Below are 26,436 nucleotides of genomic sequence, written 5' to 3'. Positions count from 1 at the left end.
ACAGTAGAGGAACAATTCAGAGTCAGTTACTATATCAGCATGAGAATGCACCCAGTCACAAAGCAGCACCTGTGAGTTGAAGGTCAATAACATTCCTGAAATCAACTGGCCCACCCAGAGTCCCAAGCTGAACTCAATGGAACATCTCTGGGATGAATCAGAATGTTGACTCACTTCAGACCCCAGCATCCAACATCACTACATTCTCTGGTTTCAGTTCTTAAGGAAGAATGCCACAGACATTCAGACGCGTCACTGAAAGTGTCTCCAGGAGAGTTCAAGCTGTTATAAAGGTGAAGGGTGAACATAGCTCAAATTATGTCCACTAATACATTCTCAGACACTTTTAATCAGATAATATTCAATGTTAGCATTCGTTTTCTCTTTTTATAAATTCAACTTGAAAGACAACCTGAAAAAAAATAGTTGAAATCTGGCAATTGTAGATGATCTGTGGTCAAAGTTGTAACACATTTTCAGTCATGTTATAGATAAAAGTTATTCAGAGTAAGATGTTAGACACAGTAAACAACTCCCTAGGTTTAATATGAGAGTCTCCTGAAAAGTAATTCCTCCAAATTTTTTATGTGAAAACTGTTGAAACTTTTAAAATAAAAAAACATTATTGACATTGTACATTTTTATTCTTCACATCTACATATTCATTTCTCAATGTAAGTCACCCTGGTGATGAACATATTTTTCCCAACTAGAGAGCACTTTGTTGATAGCAGCACTGTAGGATATTTGACTTTGTTGACAGAGCTACAACGTCACCTCTACTTGCACCACTTCATCACTGTCAAAGTGCAGTTTTCAAAGGTATAATTTAAGTTTTGGAAAAAAATGAAAATTGGAGGGGCCAAGTCAGGATTGTATGGAGGATGATTGATGACTGTGAAGTCAAGGTGTAAGATTGAATTTCCATGCTAAAGGAGAGGGTGCTGCATGTATGGATAAACACTTCAGATTCACAACTTGATTACAGCACGCTGTTTCTCATGCATGGATATAGTCACGTAACTCACCACCATGTTACATACTACAGTGGACATGAGGAATAAAGATGTAGAATGTTAATAATGTCTGTTTTATTTAAAAAGACTTAAAAAGTTTTCACATACAAATTTTGGAAGCACTGCTTTTCTGCACTCCCTCGTAGTAGGCCACTACTATTCATAGAATGTTGTGAAAAAGAGATGCTAAGGAAACTTTAAATGATAATGGCAAATCCTTTGGGATATATAAACAATGGGAGGATAAAAGGTAACAAATTTCTGCTCAGTATTGACACTAGCACATAAACAAGACTGAACTCATGGAAAAGCTTTCATACAGATATCATTTGTTGAAACTAACAGAATAAGAACTCACAAACACACACATACAAACACACAGTTAGATTGCCCAAGTACTGTGGCCAGACTGACCCAATTTGAACAGCAGCACTAAGACAATGTAGCTCTGTGTGTATGTGTGTGTGTGTGTGTGTGTGTGTGTGTGAGAGAGAGAGAGAGAGAGAGAGAGAGAGAGAGAGAGATGTATTAACCATCCAGTCTGTCGTAGATATTCTGATGTTTAGATTGAAGGCAAGAAGCAGAACAATGGAATATTAAATTCTATATACATGTATACATATTTGAGGATACTAGTACCAAATCATTGTATGAACCCCTCACAGTCACACATATCACTAATGATGTTGAAATAACACACCTAGTACTGAAAGATCGTTGAAACTACTAAAAATGAATGAGTCATCAGCCTCTTATGGAATCTCAATTACATTTTACCTTGAATGGAATTAATACCTTTCCTAGCTCATACTTGTTATAATCTTACTTGATCTACTGAATGAGAAGACTATTTAAGTGTTGATGTTTAATTGTTAATTAGTTACTTGTACATTTCATGGATCACTGTGCAGTCCTGCAGTGATATGGAATGAATCAGGTTTATAGTTAAAGCACAGCTTCTCAGTAGAGAATAGCAACATGCTGACCATTTACATGATTTCTTCATTTTGTGCCAATCTTCATACATTCATTCAGTATCTCTCTGTCCCAATTTTAAAAATACATACACAGAAAATCATTCTACTATACATTCAGAAATTCTTCTATGGAGTAGGAGCTATCAACCAGATATGATTTGAATTTGTGTTGAAGTTATTATCCAGTAAATTCTCAATATTGCTCCATAGATGATCAAAATTTTTTATGGCTGAATACCTGACTGCCTTTTGTGCCATAGCAAGTGTTAGAGATCAGTGCAAATACTGGTTTGAGGCAACTCTCCACACAAGTTTATCATGTGCAGGCCTCCCCATCTCTGTATAACTATTGTCTACCACTACAGTTGATGCCCCCTCCCAACCCCCACCCCCAAACACACACTCACTTCCTTACATTACCAAAGTGACAAATCCTTGATGCCTCAGGATATGTCCTATCAACTGATTCCTTCTTTTAGTTGACTTAGGCCATAAATTTCTTAACTCCCCAATTTTATTCAGTTCCTTCTCATCAGTAATATGATCTACCTACCTAATTCTCAGCATTCATCTATAACACCATATTTCAAAAGCATTTATTCTCTTCTTGTCTGAACTGTTTATTGTCCACACTCTACTCATTACAGGGTTACACTCTAGACAAATATCTTGAGAAAATACTTCAGATCTCTTAAATTTATATTCAACATTAGCAAATTTACCTTTTCCCAAAATGCTTTCCTTACTATACTCAGTATGCACTTTATATCTTCTCCATATGTCATTGTCAGTTATTTTGCTGCCAAAATTGCGAAACTCATCCACTGCATTTAGTGTCTCAGTTCCTAATCTAATCTCCTCAGCATTATCTGATTTGGTTTGACTTCATTCCATTACTCTTTCTTTTACTTTAATCTTGCAACATATTTTCAAGAAATTATCCATTCCGTCAAACTGCTCTTCCAAGTTATTTGCAGTATCTGACAGGAAGACATGTCATTTTGAAGTTTTTATTTCTTCTCCTTGTACTTTAATTCCTCTTGCAAATTATGCCTTGGTTTCCTTGACTGCTTGCCAAATGTAGGCCACAGACCTGCCTCACACTCTTATTAACTGCTGCTTCCTTTTGAAGCCCTTCTACTCTTATAACTACACATTTGTTTCTGTACCAGATTTTCCCTTCTTTTTACCTCTGCCAGAAGTCATGCAAAATAATGTGGCCCCAATGCAGAAACACATCATGAGCAGTGGGTGAGTCCATTCCATCGTTCTAAAGAGGTGGCCACATCAGATAACTTTCATCTGCTGAAACATACGTATTGAGTGTTCTCGTTGCCATCTCTTCACCACACTGTGTGACACTGCAGTCTTCAAGTACCACAGGTGCAGGGAAATTCATTACTACCAGGAATGTGAGATTATATACAATGCTATTAAATTTTTGCCAGAATAGGCAAACAAGGAATTAATAACCTCATTAAAAACTGTGCTTTAGTGGGTTGCAGGAACCACTGTCTATCTCAGTCAGACAGTTAGGAGGATAACGTGTTTTACACAGCTTCAAAATGGTGCAGAAAGAGAAGAAGAAAATTTTAATCTTAGGTAATATTTCTGAGCAGGTTGTCAGTGGACTCACACATTCTGTCTTTTACTCTCTCTGTTTTATTCCAACATTACAGGATATATATATACACACACTCCTGGAAATTGAAATAAGAACACCGTGAATTCATTGTCCCAGGAAGGGGAAACTTTATTGACACATTCCTGGGGTCAGATACATCACATGATCACACTGACAGAACCACAGGCACATAGACACAGGCAACAGAGCATGCACAATGTCGGCACTAGTACAGTGTATATCCACCTTTCGCAGCAATGCAGGCTGCTATTCTCCCATGGAGACGATCGTAGAGATGCTGGATGTAGTCCTGTGGAACGGCTTGCCATGCCATTTCCACCTGGCGCCTCAGTTGGACCAGCACTCGTGCTGGACGTGCAGACCGCGTGAGACGACGCTTCATCCAGTCCCAAACATGCTCAATGGGGGACAGATCCGGAGATCTTGCTGGCCAGGGTAGTTGACTTACACCTTCTAGAGCACATTGGGTGGCACGGGATACATGCCGACGTGCATTGTCCTGTTGGAACAGCAAGTTCCCTTGCCGGTCTAGGAATGGTAGAACGATGGGTTCGATGACGGTTTGGATGTACCGTGCACTATTCAGTGTCCCCTCGACGATCACCAGTGGTGTACGGCCAGTGTAGGAGATCGCTCCCCACACCATGATGCCGGGTGTTGGCCCTGTGTGCCTTGGTCGTATGCAGTCCTGATTGTGACGCTCACGTGCACGGCGCCAAACACGCATACGACCATCATTGGCACCAAGGCAGAAGCGACTCTCATCGCTGAAGACGACACATCTCCATTCGTCCCTCCATTCACGCCTGTCACGACACCACTGGAGGCGGGCTGCACGATGTTGGGGCGTGAGCGGAAGATGGCCTAACGGTGTGCGGGACTGTAGCCCAGCTTCATGGAGACGGTTGCGAATGGTCCTCGCCGATACCCCAGGGGCAACAGTGTCCCTAATTTGCTGGGAAGTGGCGGTGCGGTCCCCTACGGCACTGCGTAGGATCCTACGATCTTGGCGTGCATCCGTGCGTCGCTGCGGTCCGGTCCCAGGTCGACAGGCACGTGCACCTTCCGCCGACCACTGGCGACAACATCGATGTACTGTGGAGACCTCACACCCCACGTGTTGAGCATTTCGGCGGTACGTCCACCTGGCCTCACGCATGCCCACTATATGCCCTCGCTCAAAGTCCGTCAACTGCACATACGGTTCACGTCCACGCTGTCGCGGCATGCTACCAGTGTTAAAGACTGTGATGGAGCTCCGTATGCCACGGCAAACTGGCTGACACTGACGGCGGCGGTGCACAAATGCTGCGCAGCTAGCGCCATTCGACGTCCAACACCGCGGTTCCTGGTGTGTCCGCTGTGCCGTGCGTGTGATCATTGCTTGTACAGCCCTCTCGCAGTGTCCGGAGCAAGTATGGTGGGTCTGACACACCGGTGTCAATGTGTTCTTTTTTCCATTTCCAGGAGTGTGTGTGTGTGTGTGTGTGTGTGTGTGTGTGTGTGTGTGTGTGTGTGTGTGTGTGTGTGTTTATATATATATATATATATATATATATAAATTTTTTTTTTTTTTTTTTTTTTTTTGCTCACTGAGACCACGCTCCCATTCATGCCTAAGTAATCCTGTATCCTCCTACAGCGATTTAAAGATGATACTATCTCTTGCACTACAGCACCATCAGCAAACAGTTGCAGATCACTGCTCATCCTGTCCTTCAGCTTGCTTATGTGTATAGAGAATAAGAGCTGCCATACCACACTTCCCTGGGGCACTTCTGATGCTGGCCTTGTCTTCAATGTGCACTTACCATCCAGGACAATGTACTGGGTTCTATTACTTAAAGAGTCTTTGGGCTAATCATATATTTGAGGGTCCATTTCATATGTTCAGACATTTGTCAAGAGTTGCAGTGTGACACTGTGTCAAACACTGTCAGAAAATCATGGATAACAGGAGCTCCCTGCTTCCCTTCATCCATTCTGTGCAGGATACTGTGTGAAAAAGGGTAATCTGAGTTCACCGAGTGATGTTTTCTAAATCTGTGTTGATTTGTGGATAGAAGCTTTCCTGGCTTAGGTGAATTTATTATATTTGAAGTTAGATATGCTCAAGAATTCTGTGGCAAACCAGCAGTACAACTATTAGTCTGTACTGTGTGGCTTCATTCTGTTACCCTTCTTATATACAGGACACACCTGTGCTTTTTTCCAATCACTTTGGACTTTCCACTGAGTGAAATGTTCTTGATAATTCAAGTTAAGTAACAGGCCAATGCTAAAGAGTACTCTGTGAAAACAGAATTTGCAGTTTGATCTGATGCTGGCAGCTTACTTGTTTACAACTACTTCAGCTGCTTTTCAACTCCAGAGATGCCTGCTTCTGTGTCCTCCATGTGGCAGTTTGTGCAGATTTAACTACAGCAGAAATTTATATGTTGTACATCAGAACATTGTAGCAACTAATGTGATTTGAGATCATACTCTTTTGATTGCAATGTTTTTCATTTGTTCAATGAAAAGCAAAAGTTATTTATACTAACTTATGAGTCTGCTGAGCTGAAAACTGAATACTGGTAATTACATAACTGGACACATATGCTTTAATACTTATGCAGTATGCAAAATGCGTTATACTTTACTTGCATGTGTAACAGGAAAACAGTTGAGGAAGATCCTTTTTCTGCTATAAACAATGTTTTTTATGCACTGTTATGTGTTATATATCAGCATGTGTAGTAACATCAGACAGCATTTTGCATTGGATAGTCATATAAAATTCTCTGCAACAACTGAATGGACAGAAAAGTGATAGACTTGGAAAGTTAGTAGTCCATGATAACAGAAATAAAGTCCACTCCTCCGCTGGACACTGATGTAGTGTGCCTCCATAGATGAAATCTGGTGCTACTGTAATTACTTGTTTTCTCTTCTCTACATTTAAAATACATAATATTTTTTCTGCTGTTTGAAATTTTGTTCACATAACATTCGCTCCCCTCCTGCTCATGTCTTCTCAGTACAGCTTTAACCATGCATATCAGTTACCGTTTTTCTGTAATATCTTCCTTATATTTTCTTCTGCTTGTTTTTCTTTTTTTATTCCCTCTGTGTCTATTTTTATCAGTATTATTTTTAATGTTATTTGTTTATTCAGGTCCATAATTTCTCATTTGTAATTTCTGAAGCTCTCCCTGACTGGAAGATTCCTTTCCACTGCAATGAATTCTTAAATCACGACTCAATGGAGCCATACCTCTACTAAAACTTGTCCTCTAAAAATGGTTCAAATGTCTCTAAGCACTATGGGGCTTAACATCTGAGGTCATCAGTCCCCTAGACTTAGAATTACTTAAACCTAACTTAACCTAAGGACATCACACACATCCATGCCTGAGGCAGGATTCGAACCTGCGACTGTAGCAGCAGCGTGGTTCTGGACTGAAGCGGTTAGAACCACTCGGCCACAGCTGCCAGCACTTGTCCTCTTTCTGTTTATGTTCTCTTTATTTTAAACTCTTGCAATTTATATAAGAAAGCTACATAACCAAAACTGTCGTTGATTTATTGTACTCTGATAAAGGGTTATTTGAATAAGTAAGTATATAAAGATATGTAATATCGTTATGATTTAAGAAAGAAATCTTAACTGTAATCTATCATGGACTGAAATAACACTTGTACAACACTCTCTCTGCCCTATTATCCTGCAAGAAATAGATGTTCTAAAACTATCTGTGCTTTTCAAAAGGTTATTATATTTTTATGTAGCATTATATGCTGTGAAACGTTTCCTCTTGTTAAAGTGTATCCAACTGAAAAACGTAGAGCTTTATTTATTGAAGTAGTTACCCCTCCTAGTATGAATGGATGCTTGGAATGCATATATTATAGCACTTTCTATCAACTGCTAGTTATGGACACTACTGTGTAGTGAGCAACAACATACAGAGATGCAGTAGACAAGAATTGCTATGTACAAGGAGCCAACCAAAAATTGACAAGAATCTGAATAGTCTGACCATTCAAGTAGCAGTACCAACTGCATTGTGATGGCACACATTTATTAGTTTTAGCACATCTCATTACTCCAAATTTGGCCAATTTTGTAAATTTTGAAATTATAGATTTAAAGAAGCAGGAGATTTTTCATTAAAAAGAGCCACGTGTAAGAAAAGTAAGTAAACTGTTTATTATTTCAAGGTTATTACCATTAACTGTTAATACATGTATCACACTGTGAGGCAAGACTGTCAATGCCTTCACAGGAAAATGTTTGAAATTTTGTACAGAACCATGATTGTATCGAGATGTGTACTGCTTCATGCAAAGCAAATCAGTGGTCATGAGTATCTTTCTACAGGGCTTCAAAAGTATGGAAATCAGGTGGGAAGAGATCAGGGAGAGTTCAGGACTGTATGAAGGTAAGTACTTTCCAGTTAAACTTCTGGAGCTTATTCGAAACAACTTTGGCAACACATGGGCAGGCATTATCCTGCAACAGAATGATGTCGTCCATCAACTTTCCTTGGTGTTTGGAAAAACTGAATCATGCCATCAAGTCCAAACATCCAGGAATGTTGATGTACGACACCATTCTGTTGCAGGATAATGCCTGCCCATCTGTTGCCAAGGTCGTTTTGAATATGCTGCAGAAGATTCACTTGAAAGCACTTACTCCATACAGACCCGATCTCTGCCAACCTGATTTCCATAATTTTAGAACCTTTAAGAAAGTCATTCATGACGTTTGATTTGCTTCACATGATGCAGTGCAAGTTCCTTCACAACTGTAAACATTTACCTGTGAAGTCACTGATGATCTAGTCTCAGAGTTCCATAATTTTATTAACAGTTACTTTTGAAATAATAAACAGTTTACCTACTTTTTTTCATCTGTCTTGTCTTCATTTGAAACCCACTTATTCTTTAAGCTGAAGAAAAGTGCATCTGAAACATATGAAAGACTTTTCGTAAGCTAGCCTTTAGATAATTAAGTTCATTGTGGTGACTAGAGGAAAACTATCCATGATGTTTGTTAATTTGTTAGTTTTCCAAACAAGACATGTCAGTTGGTTATAGAGAACTAATAATCAAAAATGTGAGCAAAAAGCAAATATCATAGGGAGAAACAATCACCATGATAAAATAAGAAAACCAGAGCTTTTACGGAAAGATACAGGTGTTCATTCTTTCTGCTCGCTATACGAGATTGGAATAATAGAGAATTGTGAAGGTGGTTCGATGAACCCTCTGCCAGGCACTTAAATGTGATAAAATAAGAAAATGTGATAAAATAAGAAAATCAGAGCTTGTACTGAAAGATACAGGTGTTCATTCTTTCTGCACACTATACGAGATTGGAATATCAGGTCTAGGTTGGTACTGACCTGTATAAAATAATTTCTGAACATGGAAAAAGCCATAACTGCCAGTAGATCGTGGGTTTATGTTAAGATCTTGAAACAAATCAACTATCTTAGATTGTCGCACAGAGAAAATCTACTTTATGTTTCAGTGCTAAAAGGAACCCATTAAAATTGGGTTACACCATAAATCAGTCAAATCTAAAGGCTGTAAATTCAACTAAATACCTAAGAATTACAATTACGTACAACTTAAATTGGAAGGAACACATAGAAAATGTTGTGGTGAAGGCTAACCAAAGACTGTGTTTTATTGGCAGGACACTTAAAAATGTAACAGATCTGCTGGCTACACTACACTTGTCCATCCTCTTAGAATACTGCTGCATAGAGTGGGAGCCTTACCAGATAGGATTGACGGAGTACATCAAAAAAGTTCAAATAAGGGCAGCATGTTTCGTATTATTGCAAAATATGGGAGAGAGTGTCACTGAAATGATACAGGATTTGGGCTGGACATCATTAAAACAAAGGCATTTTCTGTTGCGATGGAATCTTCTCACAAAATTCTGATCACCAACTTTCTCCTCTGAATTCGAAAATATTTTCTTGAGACCGACCATCATAGGCAGAAACAATCACCATGATAAAATAAGAAAATCAGAGCTTGTTTGGAAAGATACAGGTGTTCATTCTTTCTGCACGCTATACGAGATTGGAATAATAGAGAATTGTGAAGGTGGTTCAATGAACCCTCTGCCAGGCACTTAAATGTGATTTGGAGAGTATCAATGTATAGTAGGTATAGATGCAATCAGATTCATTTCTCACAACTTGGAAGTTGATCAGTGATGAGACTATCAGGTTTAGGTTGGTACTGACCTGTATAAAATAATTTCTGAACATGGAAAAAGCCATAACTGCCAGTAGATCATGGGTTTATGTTAAGATCTTGAAACAAATCAACTATCTTAGATTGTCACACAGAGAAAATCTACTTTATGTTTCAGTGCAAATGACTGATGGAAAAACAAAGATCAAATGCTGCATCAAAAAGTAACTGTGTGTATCATCATGTAAGGGATGGCTTCCAGTAAAAGAATAAAGTTATTACCAATCTTGGTCCACTATAGGCACCTGATGTAGCCCCATGTAGTTGATATTTCTACCTTAAAGTCATATTCTGTATACACAGACTTAAACAATTGGAAAATTGATTTGAAGGTGACTGAACTATGATGTGCAGGAAGTTTCATGATTTATGCTATGAAATTCTAGAAATTTTTGGCTAGCACTTTGTACAAAGCAAACACCCAATGGGATTTTTTTTAAGACATGTAGTGTGTAATGGATTGTCCTAATTGATGTTTTGATGTTCCCCTATATGAGGAATACTGTTTTACTAATTTACTCTCTCCACTCTGTTTTCTCTTCTTTTCCACACAACTACTACAATACTACAAACATCATGACTAATTGTCATTACTCAACATGTGACCTGGAGTGTAGGAACAGAATTATCAGGTATGATACAGTACTTATTTCTGTGAAACCCTTCTAAATTACCATGTGCTGTGGGTATGATTCATCTTCTGGTATAGTCAAAGCTTATTACAGGCATTAAAAAGTACAACTATTAACTTTCTGTAAATTTGTGGTAATTCTTTAAATGCAAAAAAGGTAATTGTGTGTGCTTATGTAAAGTTCAAAATATATTCAAAAGGCAAATCTAACTGTCAGGTTTATGCATCACAACTCACTTCTCAATATTATCTGTTATTTTAAAGTATAAAGGAGAATCCATTGGTGATAAGTACTGTTATTTATGTTACTTTTTACACTGTTAAGTCAAGGCTCATTACCAGTAACCTTCAAGTCTAAGAATAATTAATTGATGTTCAAGTCTAAGGATAATTCATTGATGTTTTTTCACTTGTGACTAGCTTAAGCTCCATATTATATTGCATCACATGTTACTTTTATATTCCCTGACTAATTGACGTATTTCCTTCTTTGCTGAAAGAAGTGCTGTTGGTGATGCAAAGGTTCATGTAGCTGCTAGTTGGTTGAGCTCATGTGAAGTTTTGTGTTACTGTAGGAAGGCACCTTGATAGTGCATCATTTGGACAGTAAAATGTCTAAACTGCATATCCAACCCAATCAGCAGATTTCATTGTTCTTTACTTCTGTTTGAGATAACTGCCAGATTAAGCTAGTGTGGGGCCCATATCAGATGCAGAAAAGAAACCCTTGGTCCCAAAATGATATGTACATTTTTCTTGGACAGTTATCATCATACAAATATATAAAATGTAAATTATTTTCACAGCATTGCAAAATATAAATGCTACCTTACTGCAGTCACATTTTTATACAAATTCACTTCATTAAATTTGTGTAAAATAATAAAGTTATGAGGCACTCAAGAATCAGAAATGAAATTTTGGAAAAGAAATACATTTAATACCAAGTGAAATGATTAAAAGTAAAGACCACAATCAAGTTGATAAGGATTTTAAAAAAATAACCCTTTTGTAAGTACTGAACACATAATGAGCCTTAGCCATTAAGCTATGGAGTTATTGGGTAACCTCAAGCTATTTTTAATGGTTTAGTGTATCACTAGACATAATTTTTGCCACATTTTTATAAATGAAGGTTCACCAGGATGGATGGCTGCATGGTGCAAAGCCTGGCACCCACTTGTATACCACTGGATGCGTTGTTTCAAAAAGCCAATCTCACCCTGGTATCTCAGTGGCAAATAAATCTGTAATTTATTCACAAGTAAATGAATCTTAATGATAACATTTTATTTTCAGATCAACCACTGATGGTTCATACCTACATTGTTACGTATGTTGCACATAGAACCTACTTGATTTTTTTAATTTGGTAGCATATATAAAAGAAAACAAATAAGCTTGCCTTATTCTTCAGTGCGTGTTGTTTTCCTGTCGGCCAATTTTGCAGTCACTAGTAAAACTGTATCTCACTTTCTTAACATCTTCTATTCTTGTTAAACAGTAGTATTGTAGCCTATTGGTCCACAACAACTAGCAAACGAAACCATGACACTAAAGAACTAATGAGTCTCCTGTACATAAAATCAATGATTTAACTTGTACATTATGAGACAATAAAATTCTGGTTCTGATTCTGAACCATAAAATTACACCACATTGAACAATAATAGTCCACCAAGAAGAAAGCAGCCTTCATGCTAGATGGTTCATCTCAAAAGTAGTGTAAGAAAAGTAAATACACTGTAAAAGAAATGAATGACTGTAAGTGCAGATTTACAAAATAAATAAGGTATCCATTAATTACTTTCTAATTTGTAATCAATAGAAACGTATTCTAATTGATCAGGCTATTACAACTACTTCAAAAAACATTAGGAAATTCCCCTATACGTTTTGCAGTGTTGGCAACTTACAACAAATAATGTATGGTGTGGCTGGCAATTACATTTAGAAATGAGCTGAAATTGTTGCTACTCATAGTAGATTTGCACATCACTGTGTTTCCAATGGACTCTGGGTGGAATACTATTGATATCTAACTTGATAGATCTTTATGTTAAAGATGTTGTGGATCTGGGGCCCATTTGAAATGCGAAGACAATGGAACCATGCGCACACAAAGCCTGTAACACAATTAAGATACAGGCTGATGTATATTTAAGTAAGTGTGTAAATATCTTGAGGTGTGAGTCACTTTGAATGCCTCTCTAAGTCACATTGCACAAGACTGTCAATTGAGCATGGTATGAATAAAGTGACCTCTAACATGGTGACTGTGTGTTTGTGGCCATATCATCGTTAGACCTTATTTGTTCTTCATCCTCTAGAGAATTTTCTCTTAAGTCACCCCACATATTACGGGATTTGATCTATGAGGGGAGTTAAATTAGCAATACAACACATTTTTCTCAGCCAATTTGGTTCAAAATATGCAGAATTTGCTGTGGGACATTGTGGAATATTTCTGCTTCAGCCCCTATAGTTTCATGAAGTCACAACAGGTGGTGATGCTGTACATAGCTTTCAAAATGGTGTCTATTATGATGGTGCATTCAAAACAGAGAGCTGTCATCGAGTTTCTTTTTGTGGGAAAACTGAGTATTGCAGATATTTATAGTCAGTTGCAGGATGTTTGTGGAGACCTATCAGAAAACTACAGCATGGTGAGATGTTGGGCGAGTTATCTGTCATCATCACAATAGGGTGGCACAAAGCTGTCAGATCACCCGTATGCCAGCTGGCTACATACAGCTGTAGCTCCTGCTATGTTGGAACATGTGAACACTCTCATTTGAGGTGACTGACAGATCACACTCTAACACCTCACTGTTCCACAGGACAACTCTGTTGGTCCTGCTCACAAAACTCCAGTTGAGTGTTCATCATCATCCAGCCTACAGCCCCAATCTCACAACTCTCAGCTCCCATCAGTTCAGCCCAATGAAGGATGCACTCTGCAGAAAGCAGTATGTGGATGATTGTGAGGTTACTGATCCAACAAGATGTTAGCTCTGATGCTGACCAGTGGAGTGGTACCATGTGGGCATACAGGCCCTCCCGTAAGGTGGCATAAGGCCATTGTATTGAGTGGAGATTATGTTGAAAAATAGGGTTTTGTAGCCAAACGAGTGGGGATATTATGGTGTATTGAAATCCTGAATAAAACCCACCTGCTTTAAGAAAAAAAAGTGTTGTATTAGTTATTGAACACCCCTTGTATAAAAGATAAGATGTAATTTTCATGCAGGAGTATGTGTAGTTCAGAAATGTTGTCTTTTTATGTGCTGCATTGTTACAAACAAACCACACCATTTCAAAACATAATTTTTAGTGAAGATCATTAGGAGTATTAAATCAACATAACACTGAAAGAAATACATCTACACTACCACTGTGGCCCAAAGCAATGGGTGAATCCTATATACTCTACTGTGCATCTACTGGGTTCATGCAGAAGTTCATAGTCTTTTTCCATAAGTTTAATAAACACAACAGATAAATACAATAGAGACTTGAGTCATCAATAATATATTCTCATTCACTATTTACAACAACCTGCCTACTCTAGGGCAATCTTTTCATTCCATCACTAGAAATCACATGATTTGGGGTGAAGAACACATTGAGCCATGTTTGGAGCATGTTTCCATCTGGCAAGGAAATTCCTTGATGCTTGTTCCGAAGAGAGTGGAAAACATGGAAATCTGAGGGCACAAGATCAGGTGAATAAGATGGGCGCAGTATGACTTCCCAACCCAGCAGTGATGGTTACACGTTCGGGAAGCAATTCACAGTACATCACACAACCACTGTTCCACCAGATGCTCCAAATTATTTTGTGGGTACACATGGGTCTTTTTATGGGAAGTGTTCTTTTTCTTATTTTAGCATAACCAATTCTCATCACCAGTAATGATACAGGATAGGAATGGTCAGCGTTGTTTACAATCCAATTGATGCACGTATGAACACCCACTTGTTTTTGTGATTTTGGCTTAGAGCATGCACTACCCACAAACCGAATTTTTGAATCTTTCCATTGCATGAAAATGTCACATGTTGGTGGAATGATCACAGTTTATCACATTTGCCAGTTCCTGAACACAGTGATGTGGGTCATTGTGGACTAATGAGTTTAAATGGTCTTCATCAAATCCCAAAGGTCTTCCTGAATGTGGATAGGCACTAATGTTGATACGATACTCCTCGAAATGAGAAAACCATTTTCTTGTCATGTTCTGTCCAATGGCATTATCCCCATACATGATGAAAATGTTTCTGGCTGTCTCCACTGCTGTCATCCCTCTTTTGAACTCAGACAGAAGGATATGTCAAAAATATTCTGAATTCTCCACTTGGCACTCCATTTTCCAGCATTCACAACTCCACTCACTACATCGAGATGACAATATGTAAACTCAAATAGCAACAGTGAACCACAAAAAAAATGAGACTCAATAAATAAACCCACAGCAACCAGAATACCAACATGCACAACAAAAATGCCACAAACTTGTGCAACAACACAATATAATGTAACTACCTTTTATAAAAAAAAGTGAGAATAATAGTAATTGTTTGACATTACTTACCTGTAATGTAAAACAAGATGCTCTCACATCAATTATATGTAATGACTATTCCACATTTGATGGGCATTCTGTATCAAATAAAGCACTGTGATATCTCTTGTCACAATAAATATGATGAAATCTCAGACAAATGACAAACACTGTTATAATCTTATGCTGGCAGGCAAGCAACATATTGTTGAAAATGCATCTCATTTTTCCTTGTATGGTGAAAGGCCATTCTAGGACAGGTCAGTTGACCATGATAGAGATGGTGGGAATTATATATGATATGATGATAAATTTGTGGTGCATGGCTACTTAAAATGTTACTGTCCATGTCAGTGTCTTCCATCAATCTTATCTGGCAAGGATCCCACACAGCAGAGCAATACTCTAGCATAAAATGAACAATCGTAGTGTAGGCAGTCTCTGTAGTAGACTTGTTGTATCTTCCAAGTGTTCTGCCAATAAAATGTAGTCTTTGGTTTGCATTCCCCACAACATTATCTGTGTGATCATTCCAGCTTAAGTTGTTATTGATTGTAATTCCTAGGTATTTTGTCAAATTTACAGCTTTTAGATTCATGTGATTTATCGTGGAATCAAAATATAATGGATTTCTTTTTGTACTCAAGTGGATGACCTCACACTTTTTCTAATTGAGAGACAATTATCACTTTTTGCACCATTCTGATATCGTGTCTAAGTCATTTTGCAATTGGTTTTGATCTTGTAATGAATTTACTCAATGGCAAATGCAGAATCATCTGCAAACAATCTGAGAGAACTGCTCAGATTATCTCCTAAATCATTTATGTCGGTGTGGAACAGCAGAGGGCCCATAACACTTCCTTGGGGAGTGCTGGATGTAACTTCCATTTTGCTCAATGATTTTTTGTTGATTACTATGTGCTATAATCTTTCTGGGAGGAAATCATAGATCCAGTCACACAACTGAAGTGATACTCCCTAGGTACACAATTTGATTGAAATAAATTCAATATTCTCTGCAACACAGCTTGGGCACCATAATAATGCAGTAAATAAAAATAGCAATGTTCATCTCATTTTATGCTATCAAAACAATAATAAATTAAATATCACAACTTCATAGACTTCACTGGTCTCATACAGATACGTATGTGTATAGACCGAAGTGATGAGTGAAGGTTTGTACCAAGGCTGGGGATCGATCCCCAGGTCTCGTGCTTACTAGGCAGTGGTGTTAGCGACTAAGGCATCTCAGCCCAGTGGTTCACACGAATGTACAGATTACCTCTTTCCTCTATTCAAATTCTCACTCCTGCCCAGTCTACTGTAAATTCCCCCTTACACATGAACAGAACTGCTGAGGGTCTCCATGTTCTGGGATAGTATCTCAGCATTGAATGTACATGGGGGATCCAAAGTGAAACTGAGGTACAGGTACTTATACAAATGAAATGACATAACTTCACATACTTTACTGGTCCCATAAAGATATAGTTTTATGTATATAGACTGAGGCAGTGAATGAAGATTTGTACTAAGGCCAGGAATCAAACCTGGGTCCCCTGGTTACTGGGCGTGTGCATTAGCCACTAAGCCACCTTGGCACAGTGGTTCACACAACAACACAGATTACCCTGTCATGCCTCCCTCCTCAATCCAAATTCTCACTGCCACCCCAGTCTACTGTAAATTCCCTCTTACACACAAACAGAATTAATGAGGCTCTCCATGTTCTGGAATAGCATCTCAGCATTGAAAAAATTGGGGATCATGTCCAAAACATAGACATAAGTGTTTTAGTCAAATGAAAGAATATGACTCAATGATCTTTTCAAGTCTTAAACATCTGCAATGTATATATGCAGACTGAAGCGACAAATTTATGACACCATATAACTTCATTGAACATTCATTTCAGTTTTAGCACTATTCCAATAGCTATCAGTTGAAGAAGAGCTCTGCTTTTTGAAGAACCTGGTAGTGACCACATGCCAATTTTGACTGTGTGTAACTGAATAATGAAATACGAAAATGTTCACTTCAAATATTTTAAATAGCTAAAGGTGGCAAACAATATTTTCCAGCAGAATCTTTATTGTGGCTCATAACTCATCCTTAAGCAATTTTCATGATATGCTTTTAAAGCATTCCTGCAAGTATAAATGACTCAATGGTTCTCTTTGTGGTAACTGAGCTGGTAATAACAGTCTTTCTAAGAAATTTTCTGATATGCCCTATTAGAAATTATTTCTGTAATTACCTGAATGTACAGGGTGTCTATAGATGTGTAACCACTTTGTTAAAACAAAAACAGATTGATAAACAGAAATTTAAAGACAATAGTATGAGATAGAAGAGGAGCCAAACCTGTGAGATTATGTTACCAAAATGGTGCCCAAGGTGCCTTGCCACTGCATATGGTTGGTATCTTACACCGTGCTACCTCAGTGTTATTCTGGCCCCAACAGTGGAATCTCACAGGCAGCCAGCTGGCCTTCCTAGCCTCACAACGCAAGGCCAGGGGAACCAGCTGGCTGCCTGTGAAGCACTCGCCCCCTCTTTAGAAGATTCATTTCACTGAATCTTAGTTTTTTGCCAAATCTGTGAATTACTTAGATGTTACATTGTATATTTTTACATTTTTCTTACTACTACAATTTACATTTTTCACATTACTGTCATTCCGCTAGTCCAGTCCAGCTCACAATGTACAGTGGCTGGTGTATTTATTGTATAGGGTGATTATAATTAAAGATAAACTTTCAAACCACTGTAGAAATAACATCATTGGTCAGAATGATGTCAAATTGCAATTGAATATTATTGATGGGGAGGGGGGGACATGTATGGCAGGAGATGAAAACTAAATAGTTATAAAATGTAACAACAGATGACGCTGCAAGCATCATAATTTAATAGTGGTTGAGTATAGATGACAAATGAATCATACAACAGTGCCTAAGGCATACATATGATGTTAAACAAACTGTACTACTTAGTGTGCATGGATGTGCAGGTCGTATCACATTGGATGGGAAAAATCGGTTTTCAATTGTCCTGAGATCAAAAACCTCATAAAAAGCATCACTCACATCAGTTTTTATTTGTCCTGAGGTCAAAACCCACACAGAAAGTGTCAATCACATCGGTTTTTAATTGTTCTGAGGCCAAAAACGACATAAAAAGCATCAATCAAAATGAAATTGGATTATTAATATCCATGCGACTGTTACAAAACATGTTCAATATGCTGTCCACCATTTTCTGCAACAAGTTGAAATCGAGAAATAGCATGTTCCACAACTGAGGAAAGTGTTTCCAGGGTCATGTTCAGAGTGTTACACAATGTGTGCCTTCAATGCAGCTAAGTTTGCATTCGGAATACCGAACACAACATCATTCAGATAGCTGCACAGCCAGAAGTCACATGGACCAGGTGATCGGGACGGCCAGACTGTAATGGCGACTGATAATTCTACCATTTTCGAAATGGCACTTCAGCAGCTGCTTAACTGGATTCACAATGTGCAGCGGTACGCCATCTTGCATAAAAATTATTCCATCCACACATCAATGGTGTTGGAGAGATGGAATGACATGGTTGCGCAATAAACACTCTAATCACTTACCACTGATGGTACAGGTAACAGAACCAGAAGCACCTGTCTCTTCAAAAAAATATAGTTCTATGATAAATGATGACGTAAACCTACACCACACAATGACCTTTTCAGGATGGAGTGGTACTGGTTGATTTGTGTATGGATTTTCTGTTGCCCATTGACATTTCCTGTCAGATGGAAGTGGGCTTCATCTGTCCACAAAATCTTCCACAGCCAATCATTGTCCACTTCCATGTGAGCAAGAAATTCTAAGGCAAAGGTCTCTCTTGCTGGCAAGTCAACAGGAAACAACTCATGGACATGGGTAATTTTGAATGGATAGCAAAGAAGCATGTTTCATAATATTTTACTCACTGTGCTCACTGGTATGTCCAGTGTTTGGGCAATTCTCCATGCAATACAAATTTGCACACCACCACTCATCTCCTCCTAAATTGCTGTGGCGACTGCTTTCCAGTGAATCAATTCGTTTTCTCCCTTTACCAGGTTGCACACCAAAAGAACCCATCTTTTCGAATTTCCAAATCATTTTGTCCAGATCCACAGCAATCATCAGACCAATGGCTTTTTTCAAACCCTTCAGTGTCTGAAACTTCAGCAGAGCGACATCTGCACAGTCATCATTCTTGTGATACAGCTTTACAAGCAGAGCGTGATCCTGCATTGAGACTGGCAAACATCGCAGATGCAAAAAGGAGGAAAACCCGTGTACCTGGCATGTCTATACCATCTTCAATGGGTCGTGCACATGACAGTTGTTTTCACTTACATATTCTGACACATACAGCACCATCTATTGATCAATTTTCACACAACTTTTTTTTTTCTTCTGCCATACGTTTTCCCCCTTCTCCAATGATATTGTGTTGTAATATGACACCATTCTGATCAGTGATCTTATTTCTACAGCGTTTTGAAACTTTAATTATAATCAACCTGTATTTAAGACTAGTTTAAGTGTAGGGGTGACCCACTTAGTTGGTATGCACTGGTCTGGGAGTCAGGGCGAGTGGGTGGTTTTCTGCTGTAGATTGATGCAAGCTGCACAAGTAAGAACCAGAACAGAGATGGTACTCGAAGATGAGATCCCGATCACCATGATTTTGTGGTGGTATCTACTGCAGTACTGTTAAATATGTCGAAACACTTGTTCAGTGCTAATGCATCCTTTCTATGGTGCTATAAGATTGTCCAGAGAACTGTGTAGAGTGGTAGTCAAGATATCAGTTAAGTAGGTCAAATTCTTAGTTAGTAATATGCCAAAGTTTATCAGGCAACTACGATAGCAAATGTGTTAGGTTCAGAACGGTGGTGCTGGGCACAGCTGCCAAAAGTTGGCTCCAAAATGTCCAACTTCCTACCTGTTGCCTCATAGCTCTAAGTTGGGGGTTGTTTGGGGAAGGAGACCAGACAGCGAGGTCATCGGTCTCATCAGTTTAGGGAAGGAAGTCGGCCGTGCCCTTTGAAGGGAACCATCCTGGCATTTGCCTGGAGCAATTTAGGGAAATCACGGAAAACCTAAATCAGGATAGCCGGACGCGGGATTGAACCGTCGTCCTCCCGAATGCGAGTCCAGTGTCTAACCACTGCGCCACCTCACTCGGTCATAGCTCTAAGTGCTCTGTACCATTAAATTGCCTTTTCTCATGGCAATTAATGATAAAACCACTGGATTATATGCTGAGTATACCCAGTGTGGACCTGCCCCCCGTAAATTAAGTTGTGGTGCAAGGATGTCCTTTGGGCACCCTTCTGCTCTGAGAAACAACTCTGTTCACATGTTTATGTTTCAGTCTGGACCATCCTGAATGGATCACCACACAAAAACAGTTCAGCTGTCCCAATCTCTACAATGATGCACTACATGTCAACTGTGCATTACTTCCAATCCCAATGTTCCATGTCAAAAAAAGCAGTTACAGTCATTCATAAACCTACAACATGAAGATACTTTGCCCACACATTATAACCTCTAAATTAACAATGTACCTATTAGACAGCACTTGAATGTCCATCTGTAACTATACAGTGGCATTACCACCCTTATACTCCAAGAGATTTGATATTCCCTACCAAAATATGCATAAATATAAATAAATCATCATTTGTAGAACATCTACTTAACATATTTTCATTAGCATGGTACATGACATGAAATAAACCCAAAATAAATTTAATAAACCCAAAAAATCTCAATAGACTATCAATTCTGTGGCCTTAAGACATAAACAATGTGTGCATAGTTTTTGGAACTGGTACCACTGGTGGTAGTGAAAGTGGTGCACACCAAAAAGGACAGACATATGATCATTGTCTGCATCAGAAGCTCAACATTTACTAGTGAGGTCATTTCAAATACTTGATGCAGGGTGATGAATGACTTCATTTTCCTCTTTTAGGAGTATGAGGTTGTCAACATCAACCCACAGTCCCATTCAGCACTCTGATAACTTCCTGACTTCTTATTGTTAGCAGTCTTGAACACAATTGGTTCACCTTTCGTGAGCAATGAGCCTTGTGGTAGAATCACAGTAACAACAGTTTTCCCCAGATGAAACAATGTTCCACCAAGTTCCAATACACATTGTCCAAGATCGGTTTTAGCATGATGCTTATATTGGAAATCCAACCAAGTGAATGCACAGCATTACACCCTACTCCACATAACTTATACCATGGTGGATTTAACTGGCTCTTTTCTGTGAGGTCCAAACTAACCACAGATATGTGCACACCCGTGTCCAATAAAAACCTCTATTCCCCCTCCATCTGCTTAGCTAATTAAGAAAAATTATGCCTCTCAATATTTTTCAGTTGTGCTAAAATTCACTGGGAATGCCTCTAAGCAGGCCTGGGGCCACCATAACTGTTTGAAGTTTGGGTGCTTCCACTCTGTTCCTTCTTATCCTGCCTACAATTCCGTGTTTTGCTGCATTTTCTACACTATGGCTGTTGGCAATCTTGGTGTCTATGGCCCAAAGGTCCACAACAGGAATATTTTATGTCAGGGGTAAAAGTACTTCTGTCTCTAACTTGGGTTACCATGTCTATCTCTTCTAAAACTGTTGCCATCCCTATGGCTCCAGCTAAATTCTTCAGAAATTCTGCAGATACTTTTCTCAATACATCAGGTGGTAATCCCCACAACAATGTGTCTAGCACCTTTTGCTCTGCTTTGTACAGGAGGACCCTGTTCATCTCATCTTTGTTGATTAACTCATGGGTATTAATATTGAGTTTCCTTATTCTGTTCACAAAACTTTTGATGGATTTGCCCTGCCTTTGCATCACACCATTTAACAGCATTTTCTCAGCACTTCAAATGATTTGGCATTTGTTAAGTCTTCATGGCACATTTTGTATGTTTTTGTATCTGCTGCCAAACATAGTTCTGCCATATGTAACAGTTGTCCCTCTGCCCAACAACACAACTTCACAACTGTCATCAAATTTCCACAAACTCCAATAGATCCTCTTCTGCCTTACCCAGAAAAGGAATGACTGTGCTAACAGTATTTCCATGTAGGATTGGTTCTGACAAACTGAACAATGATCTGTTCTCATTAAAAGTGTCTAATTGCCCATGGAAGTCCAAATATTATATGGGCTCATTTGATTCACTTGATCCAGTGATGACTGAACCTGTTCTGGAATGATAACTACCTATTCCTCTAATATAATCATTGTAAAGCTTATGACTAGGATATAATACACTGAGGTGATAAAAATCATGGAATATCTCCTAATATCGTGTCAGACCTCCTTTTGCCCGGTATAGTGCAGCAACTCAATGTAGTGTGGACTCCACAAGTCACTGCAAGTACCCTTCAGAAATGATGAGCCATGATGTCTCTATAGCCATCCATAATATTGAAAGTATTGTCAGTGCAAGATTTTGTGCATAAACTGACCTCTTGATTATGTCCCATTATGGGCAATCTGGGTGGCCAAATCATTCACTCAAATTGTCTAGGATATTGTTCAAACTGATTGTTCACAACTGTGGCCTGATGACATGGTGCACTGTCATCCATAAAAATTCCATCATTGTTTGGAAAGTCCATGAATGGCTGCAAATGGTCTTCATGTAGCCGAAAATAAAAATTTCCAGTCATTGATCAGTGTAGTTTCTAACACACCTCTTCCCAAGATTTCCACAGTCTATAAGTAGCCCTACTCCTTTGTCCACATGGTGACTTCAGGCACTACAGGAGATTCAAATTTATAGTCCGAGGTCATTAATGAATAACAAGTACGAACAGTTTGGTACTTAACTCATATCGATGGCTGCGTTGTCATCTTCGTGAAGTCTAGAGGTGATTCCACTGCGATGTTGCCGCAGTTTTCTTTGTGTTTGGATTAAACTAACTGGTTTGTAGGCCGACGTGGTATTTTGATTTTTAGAGAGCAAACATTACATTAGTTTTGCACATCACTATTTAATTCATTTATTCACATTTAACACTTCTACAATAATATGAAATAAGACATTGTTTTACACCACATCTGTATCACCATCTCCTCCAACCCATGCTCCCGATCCAAAAACCGCCAACCACCTCTTCCCAAGATCCACCACCTTCCTGCATGACCAAAGATAACCATCTCTTAGTTGTTAAACTCGCAGTCAAAGGTTATATTTACATAAAACATTACACGTAAAGAAATTGCTGACATACATGATTTTACATTCTGTTATAAGTTGTAACAGAGGACCCAGTCAATTCCATGTGAACACAGCCCACCATTATACAGCCTTCACCAGCTTTCACAGTGCCTTGTTGATAACTTGGTCCAATGAATTTGTGGGGTCTGTACCACACTCGAACCCTAACATCAGCTGTTACCAACTGAAATGGGACTCATCTGACCAAGCCACCTAGGGTCCTACAATATGGTCAGGAGCCAAGGGAGGGCACTACAGGTGATGTCGTGCTGTTATCAATGTCACTTGGATTGGTCATCTGCTGCCAAAACCTACTAACCCCAAATTTCACCACCATGTCATAACGAATGCATTAATCATGCCTCCCACATTGATTTCTGTGTTTATTTCACACAGTTCTGCTTGTCTGTTAGCACTGACAACTATATACAAGCAGCATTGTTGTTTGTCATTAACTGAAGGTCTTCAACCACTGCATTCTCTGTGGTGGGCAGTTATGCCTGAAATTTAGTATTCTTGGCACTCTCTTGACACTCTGAATCCTGGAATACTGAAGTCCCTAATGATTTCCAAAATAGAATGCCCCATGTGTCTAGCTCCGACTACCATTTTGCATTTGGAGTCTGTTAATTCTCGCCATGCAGCCATAATCACATTGGACATGTTTTCATGTGAACCACCTGAGTACAAATTACAACTGCCCTTTCATACCTTGTGTACATGATACCACCACCAGCCGTATATGTGCATATCAGTATCTCATGGCTTTTTGTCACCTCAGTGTGTAACAGGACAAACATAGGGAAACATTTAAATTAATACTACTCTGAAACTTTTCCAACATGACTTAATCTTTACATCTAATCACCAAACACACACACACACACACACACACACACACACACACACACACACACACACACACACACACACACACACACACACACTCACTTACTCATGCATTCCCTGACATAATGCCCAGGCATTCTATATTTAAAACAAATTACAAGTGATAAGAGATTACAGGGGACACTATGCCCCAGCAAATTACACCTATCTGGGTGCATGCCAGGATACACATCTTTGGATTTTCCTCTAAATTCACTCAACTATATACCTGAGTTAACTTTCATGATCGGCATTTTAAAAGCATTTTTCCAGGCTATGTGTTTGATTACAACTCTCAGAGATGAAAAGGAAGAAGAAAGTTTATCCTCACTCACCATACTGTGATGATGAAGCTGTATGCTGACCCACAGCATTGCTGACAGTGGCCTGTGTGGCATGGCTGTATTAGGCATTCCTATAAAAGTGAGATACATAAGCACTGGACACCAACAACTAGTGGCATTAGGTCAGATGTGAGGCATGCCTATGCACAGATGGAGAATCCAGTTCTCCTTGGAGACACCCAAAGGCCCACTGATGTCAGCCTGGAGGAGAGCCCAGTAGGATGGCACCTGGTCAGACACTGGGAACATCAGGCCTATGAGCAGACCACAGACAGGCTCCAAGTGGAGGTGTCATTTAGTTTCAGATGAGGCTGGGTGACCCACAATTGGTTGATAGCTGGTATACACTAGTTCTCAGCATAGACAGCAGCTGAAGACAAATTTACTTGTTATGACTCTGCTCATGTGGAGCTGGAGGTGGCACAGTGTGAGTGGGGCAGCATGAGGTAACTCTGGCCCCAATGTGCAAGGCCAGTGTAGTACACCATACTGCCTCAGCATTATTCCAACTCTAACAGTAGGCTGGCTGGTGTAGTTTGCTAGGCTGGTGTAGTTTGCTGGGAAAACGTGTGAAGCTAATTGTGTATGTGAAGCCTTGTGCACACTACAGGAAGCAGACTGTTGATGCTAGTGCTGACTTTCTAGTATGTAAGGAATGGGTGAAGTGGATAACAGTAACCATACAACATGCTGGATGGCATGTCAAGTACATCCTGTAGTCTTTTATGTTTTATCACCAGCATTGGTCTAGTTCAGTATAAAATGTGACATAAGCTGGCACTAAATAAATTTAAAAGGTCCATAATGCATTAAGTACAAATTAACTAGGTAATATGCATGCACTGGTTTAAAAATTCTACTGAGGTATATTCTGCAGGCATAAGCATCTGGTATCTGAGAACAATGAAATACCAATAGATTTATGTTTACATGAAATCTATCTCCTGCAGTCTTGTTTTTATTTCTTTCTTTCGTGTGTCTTATGCAATGAGAGCAAATAGGATTTGTGTGAAAATGATGGGCACATGTTTGTCTTCTGAAGAAAGAGTGCACTGGATTTCTGATGTAATCAGATGAACTGTATTATCACTATCAAATGCTGTTTGCTGCTTAACACTAGAACAGTGGGGTTTCTAACATGGGAGAAAGGAGTCATTTTGACTCTATATAAAATCTTTTCACATTTGACTTCAGTAAGCACTTTATTTTAGTAGATGTTAATCCCTACATTTTTATGAGTTACCATAATAATAATTATTTAACACAATAATTAATACATCACCTATTTCAGCAAAAAAATGTCATACCGACTGATAGTTGCTCATGTTAACAAGTTTCCTAAACTGTAGACTCCCATATATTAACTGTTTGTAGAACCTTCTAGGGGCAATTGGTTTATTTTGTCCATACTGTAATCACATGTGTTCTACACATGGCTTTGTTGTACTTTTTATTCAACTCATTGGAATCTGCTTGACGCACTTAGTACAAGTGACCTGTATTTTATGCACAAATTTTCCACAAATGGCTTTGTCATACTTTACACAGTTGTTACTGGTCTTGTTGCCTTTGCAGAGGATTATTTGGCACTTGCTCCACCTTTTAGATGATTTTGATCATGTATACTCTTCTTTTGTCTGTTCTTTTTCCAGCTCTTTTGTTCCCTTGAGTTCATTTGCCATCTGAAGTATGAACTTCTTCCTTTCTAGTTTCTTGTCTGTTCATACTTTGCAGGTGGCCCATGTATTTATTGCTGCCATGTCCAAGATGTTGTAGAATACATGCATCAGCCATCACCTACCCACAACCTTTGCAGTATA

At 38.9% G+C, this 26,436-nt stretch overlaps 1 protein-coding gene across 1 annotated transcript in view; it reads left to right on the top strand.

Annotated features, from left to right (window-relative positions):
* Positions 1–26,436, top strand: part of LOC124722880 (vacuolar protein sorting-associated protein 13A-like) — a 752,258-nt gene that overhangs the window by 669,068 nt on the left and 56,754 nt on the right. Inside the window, exon 60 of the mRNA XM_047248017.1 lies at positions 10,514–10,528. Coding sequence (XP_047103973.1) covers positions 10,514–10,528 — 15 coding nt within the window. The remainder of the gene's footprint in view (positions 1–10,513; positions 10,529–26,436) is intronic.

This window comes from Schistocerca piceifrons, chromosome X, assembly GCF_021461385.2.
Source record: "Schistocerca piceifrons isolate TAMUIC-IGC-003096 chromosome X, iqSchPice1.1, whole genome shotgun sequence".
In the NCBI taxonomy this organism is placed as follows: domain Eukaryota; kingdom Metazoa; phylum Arthropoda; class Insecta; order Orthoptera; family Acrididae; genus Schistocerca; species Schistocerca piceifrons.
The sequence above is the reverse complement of the archived record's forward strand: the minus strand, read 5'-3'. Positions and strand labels throughout refer to the sequence as shown.